The sequence below is a fragment of the Mugil cephalus genome, chromosome 9, assembly GCF_022458985.1.
Source record: "Mugil cephalus isolate CIBA_MC_2020 chromosome 9, CIBA_Mcephalus_1.1, whole genome shotgun sequence".
Classification (NCBI taxonomy): domain Eukaryota; kingdom Metazoa; phylum Chordata; class Actinopteri; order Mugiliformes; family Mugilidae; genus Mugil; species Mugil cephalus.
In genome coordinates, this window is record NC_061778.1 from 5656227 (window position 1) to 5672580 (window position 16354).

At 43.3% G+C, this 16354-nt stretch overlaps 1 protein-coding gene across 1 annotated transcript; it reads left to right on the forward strand.

Annotated features, from left to right (window-relative positions):
* Nucleotides 1-9562: 9562 nt before the first annotated feature.
* On the forward strand, nt 9563-12007 carry lpar6a (lysophosphatidic acid receptor 6a). The gene has a single exon (XM_047595089.1). The coding sequence runs from the start codon at nt 10400-10402 to the stop codon at nt 11441-11443; it is 1044 nt and encodes a 347-aa protein (XP_047451045.1). The 5' UTR covers nt 9563-10399; the 3' UTR covers nt 11444-12007.
* Nucleotides 12008-16354: the final 4347 nt, after the last annotated feature.

Consider the following 16354-nt stretch of genomic DNA (forward strand, 5'->3'; position numbering starts at 1 on the left):
GCAATCATTTCATCTTAAAGTGCATTTGATAATCGGTGGTTTCAAACAGCGAGTGAAGTTTTTTTAATCGCCGTAATTTTTTTACTCAGTAGGGATGTTTCGTGTCTTGTCTTTTAGATCCTTTAACATTTTTAATCCATCCAAGCGATCCACAGACTTTAGAGGACATGTCATTAAATGTTAAATATTTGGGTTATTAACTTTATAAATCCTCATCATATAGTAAAGTACGCTTGTTTCTGAGATACAGAAGTGTAAGGAAATGTTGTGTCAAAACTGTTAACCGAGACTTAATTCTCACCAGCAACTTAATTATAATGCAACACAATACACTTATACACTTATTTTGCACATTTACTCCACAACCTTTAGGAAATTTACCTGTATTTTTTTTTCTTTTTCTTTTTTTAATAATTCTTATAAGTCATTTGAAATGAAATTGAGTTTGCCTTCTATGCTTAGAACTGTTGCATTGCAATAAAATAAATGTTGTGTTGGTTTCTCTAAAGCAATGGTGTTGAACTCATTTTAGCTTGGAAAAATAAGTGCACGTCAAGCGCGTTGCTATTTGCTGTTTAGTCCCGGGTCTCAGTGTTGTGTTCTGTCCACTTCTCTGTCTAAAGGCATTTCCCCCACAAACGTCATTACCCTAATAGCCACACGGCACTAATTCTGTCTCCTAGTGTCAACTTTTTAAATAGTATTCATGTTCAGAACTGAACATGAATCTGTAATACGTTTCTGTTATGTTACTGCAGAGGACCCTCAAACTGAGGGAGAGATTAAGTAGGGACCTTCCATATGTGTTCTATATTGAACTCCAACTAGTGCTATTTGTTAATGCACATTATCATTTTGCATTCAGTGTTAAACTATTCAAATAATACACCAGTTCAAATATTCATTTTTTTTTTTTTATTTCAACTCTGACTGTGCAAGAGTGCAGTCATCGGGCAACTGCTGTAAACATTAACATACCTGACATAAACATACCCACATATATATATATATATATATATATATATATATATATATATATATATATATATATATATATATATATATATATATATATATATATAGATATAGATATATATATCTCAGGCACTGTTAGTTTCTCTTCCGCTAATACTGTAAAGTGTGTCTCTGACTTCCCCCGGGGAAGGAGTAGGCTCTTGGCCAGTTGCGGTGGACCTTACAGAGTGGGCGTGTAATATTGGGCCCCGTGATTGGCTCAGCAGCGACAGGGGCGGGGCCTACTGTGTCCAGGAGAGATAACGTCTTCTGCCTCCATTTATCCCTTTACTAAAATATGTTGGATTTGTGTTACTTTGTATATAATGAAATTTAAATTTGTCGGATAAAATTGTGGGGAATTATTATTATTATTATTATTTATTTTTTTAAAATAGGACTCGCTCCTTGTCACAGCTAAACGGAATAAAACATTCATTACTGTTATTCTGTGCTTTTCCGTTGCACCACGGAAACGAGGTTTCGCATCATGATCAGATCAACCAGTTTATATGTTCAGTGACATTTCTGTGACAGTGTTTGACTTTCGGGTACATTTCAAGCAAAATCGAGATTTACGACCGAAGTTTTAATTGAATTACTCGCTCCGGTTGAAATGCCATTTTCACAAGCTGAAAGTTTATTCTGCATCCGGTGCAGTCTGCAATAATAACTAATAATAATAATAACTAATAATCGTACTGGATGATTTTTTATTTATTTATTTTTATTTTTTTTTGAAAACCGTATATTCTTTGTGAATGTCGAAGAATGGTAAGAGGGATTACACAGCAGTGCCGTAAACATAATCATATTACGTAAGGAAACGGGGTGCATGCTAAACTGAATATTTTTCTTTCCCATGTGATTGATAGCTTGAAATATTTTGCCAGCATTTTGTTATAGATAATATTTCCTTAAAGGAAATCTTGTGGTTTTTTGTTACTTAAATTTATGATTAAAGAAAAAAATAATCAAATCAAATCAAACTTTATTTATATAACTTTTTATCGGATTTAACACAAAGTGCTTCACATGAATGAAAACATCAAACGAGCAGACTCCCCACAACCACCCTCCATTCACACACATGCAGACACACACTTCTCATTCTCATGCATACATGGGCACAAACATTTTAACTGTGCACACCCCCACAGTCACACCCTTACATAACATGGCAAGGTGCTACTTCTTTTTAGTAATGGTAGTGGTAGGAAGTGTATTCTACACAGCTGTGGCTGTGGTTCAATCCCCAGCCCTCTGGGCAAGACGCAGATTCACTGTTTTGTTTTCTAAAAAAAAAAAAAAAGTGGACAAATTAGGAATAGCCGTTCATTTCATTGAGAAAAACCGCTGTCTTCTATTGAATTTTCAGCTCTGGGTGGCCCGCAGAGTGCTTCACGAAACATAAAAACATAGAACATTACAACAAATAATAAAAACCAACCCCACATATAGACCCACACATGCAAGTCCAGAAACGTGGCATAGGGGACCATCCACGCCGAGAGGCGCCACAGCCTGTGACTACAGGGAGGGCCGCCGCAGACACCACCCCGACCTGGACAGACCAAGATAGACGCCACACAAGCTGCAGAACCTCCCAGTCATCCAGGCCTGAGGGATCTCCAAGACCAGGCACACCTCCCAGTGAGGAAAAACTAAGAGAAAGGGTGAAAACAAGCAATAATTATAAAGTACTTAAAAGAAGTAGGAAAATGTAAAAGTTTAAGATTTAAAGATAAAACTATTTCATAATGATGAAATGCACATAGATCTATATTTAACACAGGTGCGATGTAAGGGGAAGTTTTGTGTTTATGCAAAGTGAAAATGCTGGTTGCACCTTATGTCATTGCATTCAGGTGATTGTTATTAAGGCTGAAATGATGAAGAATGCATTGAATACAAAAGATATTGTGTCTGGAATAAAGTCCAGAGAAAGACATGGAGTCTGCACTCGGATCCTCTGAGTCAGTTGAGTTACTATGATTTGAATAGGACCAAGCACATGCACACAGTCATGCAAAATTACTCAACATAGCAGCTCCGCAAACGGCTTTTGGAGTCAAATGAGGAAGTGCATACAGCTGCTTAAAGTACCTGGCCACTCACTAAACTTTAGTTTGATCCCAACAAGGACGTTTTGCCAGATAAATACATTGGAGGCGACTTGAGAAGACTGATATTTTAAGGTGAAACTACTTCAGAGGCACAGGATATTTTTTCAACGTGTTTTCTGAACTTCCCAACCGCAATATTTTTGTTTCATGGTTTGGTTTAGCCCGTTCTAAGAATAAAAGCATCTGCCTCAGCACTGATCTTTTAACACGCCAGCGGTTGTTGGTTTGATCGAGCGAAGCTGCACCTCTTCTGGTTTCTTGTTTTGTTTTTAATGCTTCAAAGTGGCTCCTGTGTGGTTGGTTGCTCTACCCACTGTTCAGGCAGAACACTCCTAACACTGCAGCCTTATGGCACACTGATTTCTAAACACATCTAACATAACTTGACATTTTGGCCTTTCAAACTGAAGTTTCGGTGAAATCTCCCCCTGCATAGCCTTTCAATCAGGCATGCAGTGTAGCTCGTTCCAAATTTGAGATAAAATGAAAATTTGTGGTTTTACAGTCTGCTCGCTCAGGATGGTGTTATACCAGCTGCACACTTTACTGAGAGTTGTCACCTAATTCTGCGCAACCCAGACTTGTGGGTAAAAGGTAGCAATGTGATGTTTGTGACTTGCACACTCTGTACGTGCATGCAACACTGCATAAATGCTTCCAGGAAACAGACCGTTACACTTTAATCTACCTCCTCTTTTAATCTAAAATCTAAAAACAGTCATGGTGATGAACAGTATATAAAATACTATAACATCTCCTGTATAGTCATTGATCATCTGTTATGTATACATGGCCAAACATGATGTAACCTGTCTCAGTTTAGAAATGTTTCAAAATGAGTGTGGAGATGAGTCAAGACTTGGTGTGAGAAAAATGTGCAATACTTTAAATGCAATCTGTGGGGGAGAGCCCAGGCTTGGTGGGTGGGGAGTATTTGTTTTACAGAGCAGTAAAACACTCTGGTTGATAAGGCAGTATGTGCCCTGCGGTATGTGCAGAGTGGGGGGAGATTACGCTCTTCAGAGACCCACAGCAACCTCTCTTGGTTTGTTTCTTTTCGATCGGATGTCAGTACTCTAGTTCAGTTTTCATTTACAAATTTTCCAGAGAAGGTGTAGATGAAGATGATACGAATCGATGCATTTCTCTCACGCAAACATGTAACGTTTAGAGAAGGTGTGACAGAATAATGCTGTTTATTTGGCCCTTTTGTTAGGACATTAAAAGAAACTCTTACAGAGAGCAGAGCTCCTAGTTTATATAATAATTTGTTTTTCTCTGTTTCAGTTCAGGCAGAAAAGAGAGATTTGCGCCACGTCTCAGTTCTATTTGCCACTTCTGGTTTCAATCGCTATTTGTTTGTGGAAGTCGGGACTAAGTACTGAACTTCCTGATTCAGATGCAGGGTCTGTGTAACCGTGACATTTAATTGATCAGGGGTGCATCTGACGCTATGGCGGTTACTAAGCTACAGTGTACCTGTTGGCGCATGTGGTGAGTGCAGCTTCAGAGCTAACCACATGTAAATACCAACTGTGAACAGGGCCTTTTATTCACAGTAAAGTTGTCTGTGAAACCTGGTGAAAGGGCATCTGCACCACATTTTCTCAGCTGGCTTCCTTTGAACTGCTCATGTTTGAATCTCAAGGGTTTGGGGGTGTCAGGCGGGTATGATGACATGTTGCATTTGTTTTCTCTTCCAATTGAGTTAAGTGATAAAATGTGACACATGGGTTTATGATCACTTATTGTGACCATCATGTTTCATGTGCTGGGCCACTGAAACTAAGTACTTTCATTTGAACTGAAATTAAACTTGACGTTCTCAAGCTCATCCATTTAGCTTAGCTTATCTTAACTTAGCCTAGCAGCTAGCCTGAATAAAGGTGATCAAGTCTGCCTGCCAGCATTTCTGAAGCTTGGTTATTTTGCTAAATAACTACCTTTTCTAATTACTTTCTATGTATTTAAATGAAACCTGACATTTGGAAAAGTACATCCGGTTAACTTAGTTAGCATAGCTTAGCACTGGCTCGGAACAAAAGAATTAAATCTTGCCTGCCAACACACTAAGGCCAAATAAAGCAATATAAACCCTTCGCTTAATCAATCTATGCTCGAAATTCAACTTTCTGTATGTGCTCCTCGTCCCAGTTTACATGCGGAGAAAAACAAATAATGAATAACTGATGGGAACATGTCCTCCTCCACCACACTAGGTGACGATACGTTTCCTTTTAGTGGGTTAATACCATGTTAATACAGCCCTCTTTCCGGCCGACCTATTACATCATATACAAAACAAGAGTTGTTCAAGAGTCAAACCACAACCAGATGGATAATAGTACAGCTTTTTTTAATCTCATACGTAATGTGCGCGCTACTTCTGGTGCAGATATGACCCCACTTCACCTCAGGTTGTTCTTCTATAGGCTCTGTTTACCTTCTTCTTCTTCTGCGACCTGCTTTCATGGATGTTTTTGTTCCGGGGTCCTACGTCATACAGTCTACCACAGAGAGACAAACAACCATTCACACCTTCACAACTCCACACACAGAAGCCCCAGCCGACCACACACATTTCACTTTAATATACCGATCTGACATTAACATTAAAACCACTAACAGGAGAAGTAAGTAACATTAACTATCTTGTGACAATTCAATGTTCTGCTGGGAAACTTTTGGACCTATACACCACCCACCTAGACCAAACCAGGCTCCCCCACCCCATAACAATGACACTCCTTGATGGCAGCAGCAGCCTGATACAGACACAGCACAAGTTGTTGACCCGGCCTCCAAATTCACCAGATCCCAAACTTCAGTGCGTTTACATGCACGTGAAAAAAAATATATGAATTATTGCCTTAATCGGACTATAACAGGAGAACTTAAGTGCATGTAAACACGTTACTCCGATGAAAATCGGAGTTCTCATTATCCAATTGAGACACCCAGATAATGCGACTGAATCGGAGTTTTCAATCGGATAATGCGTAGGTGCATGCTTCAAAACTACTGCGCTGGCGTGTGAACCCGGAACAAAAACGTCCAAGAAAAGCCAGTCGTAGAAGAAGAAGAGGAGGAACGGAGCCGCTAGAACAGGGAACGGCAACCCGCGGCTCTTTCGTTCCTCTGTTGCGGCTCTCTGTGGCGAGTGGTGCGGAGCAAGGACACTGATCAAAGCTGTTCACTTTTTTTACGCTAACTGCCTCAGAATAGCGGCAACTAGTCACTCATCAGTGAACGAGCGAGAGCTACACAACAACTGAATGACACTGAATGCCACACCACACTCACGGTTGTAACACGAAACAACCAAAAAACACTGAACTCCCACAGTGCATTGCAGCACATTTACTAGTTGCTATCAAGTATTTAATTTAAATGTGTTTTTATTTTAGTGCGTTAGTTTTTTTAATATTATTCTAAATTTGAATTGATGGTGATCGTTTAACATTAAAATAAAAGGTATTTAATTTTTTGTCGCTCAAAATATACGTCACAACTGCCGACGTGCGACACCCCCCGGAAGTGTTATTGAACTTTTCGACCCCAGTTAAAACAACCACGGATAAATCCCCGTTATGTTACATGAATGCAATTTCGTTTTCTCTGTAGCAGTTCTTTCATTTCATAAATACAACACACTATATGCCTAGCATAGAGGTAAAAACGATATATGCAGTGTTATCTTCATTTTAGACGTCAAAGCGGTTTTGTGGCTCCCAGTGTTTTCTTTTCTGTGGGAAACGGATCCAAATGGCTCTTTCAGTGTTGAAGGTTGCCGACCCCGGCGCTAGAAGAACCGTCTGAGGGACAGCGCGGATCTCACCTGCACCGAAAGTAGCGCGAACATTACGAACGAGATTAAAAAATGTAGTATTATCCGTCTGGTTGTTGTTTGAAATGCCGGTCAACCGCATCAACGACTCTTGTTTGTTACATCACGTGATAGGTCAACCGGAAATCGGGCCGTATTAAGGTGGTATTATCCCGCTGAAAAGACACGTATCGCCACCTAGTGTGGAAGAGGAGAACAGTAATTTCTTGCGCTGCATGTAAACTGGGACAAGGACTGTAGTCAGAAAGTTGAATTCTGTGGGGTGATCCACAGAGCCCCCTCCCCTCAACCCATAGGACCCCCTCAGAAGGCCTGTGTCTATTCTCCGATGAGCCACAGCTGTAGACAATATCAGGAACGTGATCATAATGTTTCGTCTGACTCGTGTAGAATATTGGCTTTGGTTTTCAGTGGAAGTCGCATTGAGTAAGCTAAATGACTGATTCTCATGAATTCATGGTGCAACTCACCCACCCGCAAAAATTCTGTCGTGAAATTTGACCAAAAGCGATTGTGAATGCCGCCGATGATCTGTACGCAACAAGGTTATGTCACCAGTCGTCCTTTTCCTTAGAAGCCTTCAGTCTTGGCCTTGGAGGTAGCACACAGTTTCCTGGCATTGTGAGAAATTTAACAGTCCAGGAACTTCAGGCACATATTTTTGTTTGCCGACCGCACGCTTGCATGTGAAGCGCTTGTTTTTCTGTGCTGGATGGAACTATTTTGTGAGTGAAAGACAATAGTACAGATTATTCTTGAACGTTTCACTCTAGCCTTGATGTTCTGTTTGTTTTGCGGCGGGCTGACAAAGAGAGGCGCACTGGCCATAAAACGGCCTCCGTGTCTTTGATTCTCTGCAAGATTTTCCTTTATTTGTTTGACTGTTACTGTTGACCCTGGAGTCAAAATGAGCTATCCTTGGATGGGTGTCATGTCGCCACCACTGCAGTCAGGAAAATATTTCTTCAGCCGATAACGAACAGCTGCGGTTATGTATGCATGATTTTGAGTGCAAGGAGTGGATCAGGCAGAATACACAACGGTTTGATCTGCCAGGCAAGCATTCGTTTACTAACAGGAAGCTCAACCAGGTTGTATGCTTCCTATTTGACACAGTAACGCCTGCATGACATAAATACACTCAAAGAATTAACAGTGTTCACTCGGCACAAAGGTGATTGAGAAGCTTTTACAAGTTTCCTGAGACTTATTATTAAAAAAAAAAAAAAAAAACGTAACATTCCTCACTGCTAAGCTACTTCACTCACAACAAATGGCCCAATGTTTTTCACCGACTGCCAAGTAGAGACTTTCAGCTGAGGGGGGAACCTGAATTTGTGCGTTATGTGTAGCACAGTGTGCTGAAGAAAGAAAGTTGTGGGCATGGATAGACAAAGGAAGCTGAAAAACCACTGAGAGCTTTTTGTTCTATGTCATTTCTAATGGCCCCTGTAAAATAAGAAACTAAAAAAAAAAGCTGCTACCCACACAGTCTGTCACAAACAAGACAGAGACATCCTATCAGACCTGTGTAGGCTGTCACCTCGGGCACCTTTCAACAGGCTTCTCAGGCACTTTTGACCTCCTGTCTTCATTTTGTTTAGCATGCTGCACAGCGGCGGACTACTTGAAAGCAGCGAGCGTGCAAGTCCTGCATTTAAAACGTAAACGCATGCAAACAAAAGTCGTGAAATGCATTTAAAATATCCAACGTAATGACATTTGTTAAGATGAAACATAACTCACACCAGTGCCTCACATTAGGAATAAAGCCGAATTTCATTATGCAACTGGTTGAAGTCGAGTTACTGTTAAATTAACTGTACAAATTATAATAGCTCTGAATTTAAACTGTTATCCGTCTCGCATAAAGGAGAGTTTTATGATGCTGTTTGGGGGGAAGCTAATTGAAAGATAACTTCATCTGCGCTATGACTTTAATTAACAAAAGGAATGAATAACGAGAGCGGCTGAATGAAAGTTGGAACTCGAGATCCATATTTTAATGTTCAATTAGGCTTTCCAACTCTTTCATAAGACGGGTGAAACGCAGTGCAAAGTGATGATGTCCTTCGTGTGTACGTGAGTTAAGAGCTACTGGCCAGCCAACCTTGTGACACACCTCAGGTTAAACCACAACACAAAATACGAAGCATTTATGATGAGGTGGACAGAAAAGGAGAGCACAGAGTCAGAATTAAGATGTAAGTTTTCATTTTATAGTAGTTCTTAAAGGTTAAAGAATAATTAATTTTATTGGTCTTATTGTTTTACTTCTTTTTTCATTTTCGCATATTTTTTATGATGCCCTTTGCTTTTCTGCTGTATTGTCTCGGCTAAATAAATAAAACACTGTGATGTCTGTTATTCTTTATGAAGCTATGATTTTAAATACATCACCTTGTGGCACTGAACATCGTCATCGAGGGCTGTCGGGGGAACACTCATTATGAAGTTTTAATGAATTGCCTCTCAATGCAGTGTTGTGAGCAGACAAAGGAGGAGGAGGAGTTGCAGGGGGTGGGAGGAGTAACTACAGCTGCTCTCTCTCTCTCTCTCTCACTCACTCTCTCTCTCTCAACCAACCAACCAAGTACAAAAACTGATACCGGCACAAAGGAGAAATACTCCGCAGAAGCCCCAGGGCATTTAGAAGGAGAAGCAGAGAGACACGCTGAACGCCTCAGTCAGTTCGCAATAAAGGGAAAGTAGAGAGGGAACAGCCAACGGATCCGGAGGAGGACAGACACTGAAACACATTCACATTGTCACAAGAGACAGCAGGGGACCAACACAGGCATCTGTTGTGCTCTGGAGGACACGCATGGTGGTTTGCGGTCAGGACGCTGCGAAAGATGGAACGCTGACAACCTGGCAGTTCCAAAAAAAAATGAAGTTTTGACAACATTTTTTCCATGCGGAGGATTCCCCTCTAAAGGACCTAAACGTGGATGTGATTTCATTGTCTCTGTAGACTGAGCAGCTCGTGGTGAGGACCAGGGACCCTCTGGGTGAAAAGGAGGCATGTTTGTGTGACTGATTTTCTTTTTTCTTTTTTCGGAGTAAGTACAACTCAAGCTGGAAGAAGTTGTGGGGTGCAAGCGGGTAGAGAGACAGGGCAGGGGGAGGGGAAGACACTCCAGCCTGGATCTCTGTCCTCTGGGAGGGGTCCTTTCAACTTGAGGTAACCCCCAAAATAACTGCAACAAGAGAGGGGAGGGGATCGCCATGTGCAGCCGTCCTCTCTAACATGGGCAGCTGTGTTGGAGGGAAAGATTTGAGTCTTTCGGCGTGCCCTGGTGTTGGACTGTTCTTTCCTTTGCTTTTCACATATGGACAGTTCATTGTTGCTTTTATCGTGTAGCTATTGCATAACAGACAGCCTGCGTGTCTACACTCTTTGTCTGTCATAATGAACAACACCACAGACATAAACTGCACCAAGAATGATGGGTTCAAATACCCACTGTACAGCACAGTCTTCAGCATCGTGTTCGTGATCGGACTCATCACCAACGTCGTGGCCATTTACATCTTCACCTGCTCCTTGAAGCTGAGGAACGAGACCACGACCTACATGATGAACCTGGTGGTGTCGGACCTGCTGTTTGTCTTCACGCTGCCGCTGAGAGTCTTCTACTTCATCAACCAGAGCTGGCCTTTCGGAGGCATGCTCTGCAAGGTGTCCGTCTCGCTCTTCTACACCAACATGTACGGCAGCATTCTCTTCCTCACCTGCATCAGCGTGGATCGCTTTTTGGCCATTGTGCACCCTTTCCGATCGCGGGCGGTCAGGACAAAGCGAAATGCTAAAATCGTGTGTGTTGCCGTATGGGTGCTGGTGCTGGCCGGGAGTCTCCCCACTGGGTTCCTGCTGAACAGCACCACGACCAGCAAGGATAACGCCACCTCGTGCTTCGAGAACTTTTCATCCAAACAGTGGAAATCTCACCTGTCAAAAGTGGTGATCTTCATAGAGACAGTGGGCTTCCTCATCCCACTGCTGCTGAATGTGTTTTGCTCCATCATGGTGTTGCAGACACTGCGCCGCCCCCAGACGGTCAGTCGCGGGGGGAAGCTGAACAAAACAAAGATCCTGCGCATGATAGTTGTGCACCTCTGCATTTTTTGTTTCTGCTTCATCCCCTACAACGTGAACCTGGTTTTCTACTCCCTGGTCCGCACCAAAACGTTAGAAGGCTGCTCCGTGGAGTCGGTGGTTCGAACCATCTACCCTATAGCCCTCTGCATTGCTGTATCCAACTGCTGCTTCGATCCCATTGTTTACTACTTCACCTCGGAGACCATCCAGAACTCCATCAAGAGGAAGTCTCAGGCCAACAGCAAATGCGACGTCAAGTTCTCGGAGGCCCTGCAGTCAGAATCCAGCTCCAATCTCCAGTGCAGCCTGAGGACTCTCAAAGCTAAAGTGTTCCACGGTGACGCTTCTGTGTGACACCCGTCCATCCACGTATGACTTTGAGACAGTGGATTTTCCCTCGGTCTCCATCTCAGGGCACAAACGTCGAGGCGCCCCGTCCGCTTTGCAGTATCACCACACGACCCTTTGTTCACGTCGGTGGATTTGTTATTACTGCTTACTAATTTCCCTTTCCCGCGGAATACACTGTAATTGTGTCGAGCACGATTACCCTGCCAGTGACCTGGAAGGGAATGTGATCAGAGAACAGCAGGACAGTTATGATATTGACTGCCTCATGTGCCTGTATATCTGTGCATTGTCATGGTAAGTTGTGGTGCTAACTTTAGAATATATCTGTTAAATTAACGTAAAGTTATATCAGATTCTAGATGTACAGTGCTTCTTTTTTTTTGAAGAAAAACGTTGTTAACTATACACAGGTCCCAGAAGTGCCTTTCTTTTTGTCTTGTTCTTTTTTGTTCTGGTGTCATTTCATTGTAGACGCTGTGTCTTTATTGACATTTAAATGCACTGACAGTTCCTCCTGCTGCACTCATGCCATAGTCATGAATAAAAGTCTTGTATTGTGGAAAGCAAGCAAATCTTTCGTTTTTTAACTGGAGAAAACTTGGACACAAAACGTGTCGGTTGCTGCGAGGCGCTTTATCTCCCTCCAGTGTGCACAAGTCACATAAAGATTGTACTGGGGCAAGTAGAGAAAACAGGTGTGACCTCGCGCTGCCTTAAGTGCTAAACCTCTTCTACGGCGTTTGTGCTACACGCAATAAGGAGATAAACAAGTGGAACAAGTAGTGGAAGCAGAGAGTCTAATGGGGGCTGTCTGTATCCCACAGGCAAGTGCAGACTTCCTGTGTGGTAACAAGTGGGCTTAGAGAGAGGAAGTCTTTATTGGTGGTAAACGGACAAAAAAACAAAACAGACTGCTCTCATTTGTATGGATCCAATTGTGAATGTGGTTTAAGAACCGCAGAGTTAATAACAGCGTAAGTGAGTTATAATTGCTTCTTCTTCCAGTGCTCACATCGACTCACACCAGCAGAGCACTGAAGTGGCATGGTGTTTCATTCTCTTAAACTAAATAGGACTTTCATTTTATCATCCTGTAAAAGTTTGTGTTCCTCTTTCACAAGGACATGGTGTTTTTCTCTGTCGTATCTCACAAGGCTGCTCCCTCGCACGAAACTGGTACACTCTGTACAGCCGAGCGCTAAGCCACGATGCCTTTGATGGAGGAAAGGTTACGCTGCTAATAGCTAATAGTAAGTCCAAGCTACACCAGAGCTACCTCAGTCAAAGACGGTTACTTTGATGAGTCGAAAGTTGAGAATATATTTTGGGTTATATATTGATTTTAACACCAGTTGTTTATGTCTATGCTTTCATTTCAGAGTAAAATAAGACATGAAACTGCATACATTTTGATTATATATATATATATATATATGTGTGAATCAGTATAACTGACTGAACGAAAAGCCTAAGTGAAAACTTGTCATACTGTGGACAAATTAACCACCGCATTGCGTCAGTGAGAGTGAGAATAGCGTTTGAGAGAAAAACCAAAGGTGCGTGGTGCTCAAACTTTACCGACTTAGCATGAAGGTCAGCCAGCAGCGCATTTGGGCCATGTGGGTGGCTGCACGGCCGGGCCGCAAACCTGCGTTGTTATGAAAACAAACACCAACATCTTTAACGGAGCGACCGCGCCGAGCGTCACGAGGCTTCGAGAACATTCATCGCTGCGTCTATTAAATGTATTAAATGAGCACGTATTCAGTGAGCGTGACATCTGACCTCTCGGGTCACGGCACAAACAGAAACAGACGGGGAAAACGAAGGGAAATCTCAGATCAGATGCAGCTGCGACGACCACACTGGATGTGTAATCACTGTAACTTAGATTCTGGACCAATAGCAGTTGAAATAAAGGAAGTAAATTGGACGTTTCCACATCCCTTCCCGTCTTCCTCATTTGCAGCATATTATGTAACTTCCTGAAGTTCTCAGTCGTTCCCATTTACCAGTCAACGTGAAGATTCTTCCACGCTTAACTTCAGCGTTTGTCTAGGGTGGCCGTGTGAGGGACTGGGCTGTTCATGTGAGCTCAGCATGCTCCTCTGCATACACAACAGTTATCTAATCAGCTTGACCTCTCCTTCCCAGCGGGGCTGCAGGATGAGAAAACACAGACGCCCGCTCTGCTTGTCATCGCGCGTGCACTCGGTTCTGAAATTGCTCCAGTAATTACAGGCGAGAGCGCGCGTTCAAGCCCTGAGTTCTGCCGCGTCTTCGCTCAAAACTGCTGCGCACAGTGTTACTGTGAGGAAAACAAAGATGGGCATGAAACATCAAACGTTTCTAGGATAATGACACTCAGGGCAGATCTGACCCGCGGCCGCTCCTGCACATCGGCCCGTAGAGATATCAACATGTAAATAATTCACTGCCGGAATCCTCCAATCTGACACAACAACGGGAGAAGAATGCTTCGGGCCGAGGAGCCGCCTGCCTTCCTCAAGGTCATCACAGTTATCTGCAAACGGAGACAAAAACAAGTCTGGATGTGGACTTCAGCTCCATATGAATCCTGCATGTTTTCTCCAGTGAACCTCTTAATGGCTTCTTTGAAGTACCGTCAGCCCGCGTCAGGAGTGATTTCTGCCGGGGCACGGACAGAGGCTTCGGCGGGCGTGTGTTTTCGGGGAAGAGCAGGAGGAGGAGGAGGTTGGGTGGGGTAGGTGCAGATAGACTGGGTCTGATCACATGAAGCGAAGAGAAGGGAAGCGTCCATCCTGCTAAATGGAACCGGGGGAAGGGGGAAGGAGGCGGGGGGGTATCTGGAGAGGATAATCCACCATTTTCCCTGCGTGTGTCACGCAGGATAAAATTGGGAGGAAATGACTGTTATTACCCCGATGTAACCAGCGCCAATTTAGATATCGGCACAATTTTCCCACAGTTAGATCACAAATCACCTCACCCACAGCATCTCTGACGGGTTCATCGGAAAACATGCATCACGATATTACCAGCGAAATATCAAGGTGGAGAGGCCGGTAAGCAAACGACATTCTGGTAACTTTCCTTGAGCGCGAAGAAGGCAAAAATAAAAACACATTAGTAATCAGTTGGGATGCGGATTTAGAAAACAGGAGGACAACAGCCTCACTCATTCTAAAATCAGGAGCAGCACTGAACTAATAACCAGGGACCAGTGGGTCAGGCTCGGTGTCTGTGAGGAGGAGGAGGAGGCGGTAGGTAGGATGAATAATGGAAATCTTATCCCTACTCCCTGTCGCCTCTAACCGTAAACAGGTCTTATCAATTCCTGGAGGAGCTCCGCGGCTGGACCGGCTCGCGTCGTTGCGCAACGTCTCAGGAATGAAAAAGAAAATTTGATAAAACGTTCCACTTCGTTAGGATCGTTTGTGTTTAATAATGCACGCATGCCTTACGCAGAGAGGAGGACGGCTGTACATTTAAGAGACACGGCCGGGAAATTAAAAAAAAGCATCCATGTGCACCACGCCCTTCGTTGTCCTCCTCTTTATTGATTACATTTCGGCGTAAGTGTTGAGCCTGTCGCTGCCTGCTCCTGTGGCATTAGATGATTCATGGAGAAAGACCGTCCGGTTGCTCAAAGTGGGAGAAGTCAGGAGAGTTTCGAAATGAGGCAATGACGAATACTACTATAAATTAATTTTTGCGGTGCTGGCGGAACGTGTTGGAGAGAATAAGTATGTTGTAATACATCAAAGTCACAGTTTCACTTGAAAACATGGCAGGTCTGGGCAGGCACGGTGACACTGAGGGAAGAGAGGTTTAGAGTTACAGTAAATTCCCTGCAAATCTTCTTTATGGGAATCCCCCACACTCACGCAGCTGCATAAACCTGTTGCAATCCATGTTTTCCAGGTTTCATGTTGACTGATTTATCTCGTGCAAACACTCAATACACAGACTGCACACACACACGCACACGAGATATAAAAGCACATCCAGTCTTCGGCCTGTGGCTGGTATGAGTTTGAGGGTTTCACTCCCGTCTAAGGAAAACATAAAAACTGGGGGTCTTCTGCCTGATGAAGCAAGTTGGGATTGTCTTAGCTGGAAGTCCTCCTCTTACGAGTCCTCAGGGTTTAAACAGCGTGTGACCGGCCACTGTGAGGACATTAATCCTCTCCTGTAGCCGCGGCTTCTAACCAGAGGCTCCCGGTGCAAATGACAGCCTGGTAGGAGACAGGAAAGGTGACGGGGTCAAACCCCACAAGGGCCACATGTCCTGCACGTCCTGCTGGAGGAAAATCATAATAAACGCCCACAGAACGCTGTGAAATCTCCTTTTATTTGTTACATTTCATCATTGCATCTGAAGCACAGTAATAATAACTTGGTTCTGTGTCTTTTAAAATCCAGATATTATTAGTTTGACACTTTATCTGAATCTGGAACTATACATATATAGCTTGGGATAAGTGCAAAACAAGTGAAAAATCGAAACTTTTAATTTAAGTGTGAAGTAACTAAACGCGTGGTGAACTAAAATCCGTCCACTACGTTTTGCAGAGCGGTTCCACCGAGCACAAGGCAGGATTAGTGATACCCTCCCGGGCCTCTCTAATGCTACAGCACACACTCATAAACAAATGCCCACGGCGCAGTCCACAGCTCTACCCCACATAAAAGCTGACGCTCGCAGGTCAGCCTTAAGGTCAGCGTGTTCCCCACAAGGAATTTCTCAGACCACACAATACTTTCTCTCTCCTCCTCCACCTCCTCCTCCTCCTCCTCCTCCTCAGTCTGCTGGAGCCACCGTTTAGTTCCCTCATTTGCTCAATTTGTGCATAACTACCACTTAGTAAGTCTGAACCATGTTTATTGTTTATCATAAAACTAACAGGGGTTCATTGCCCCCCACCAACA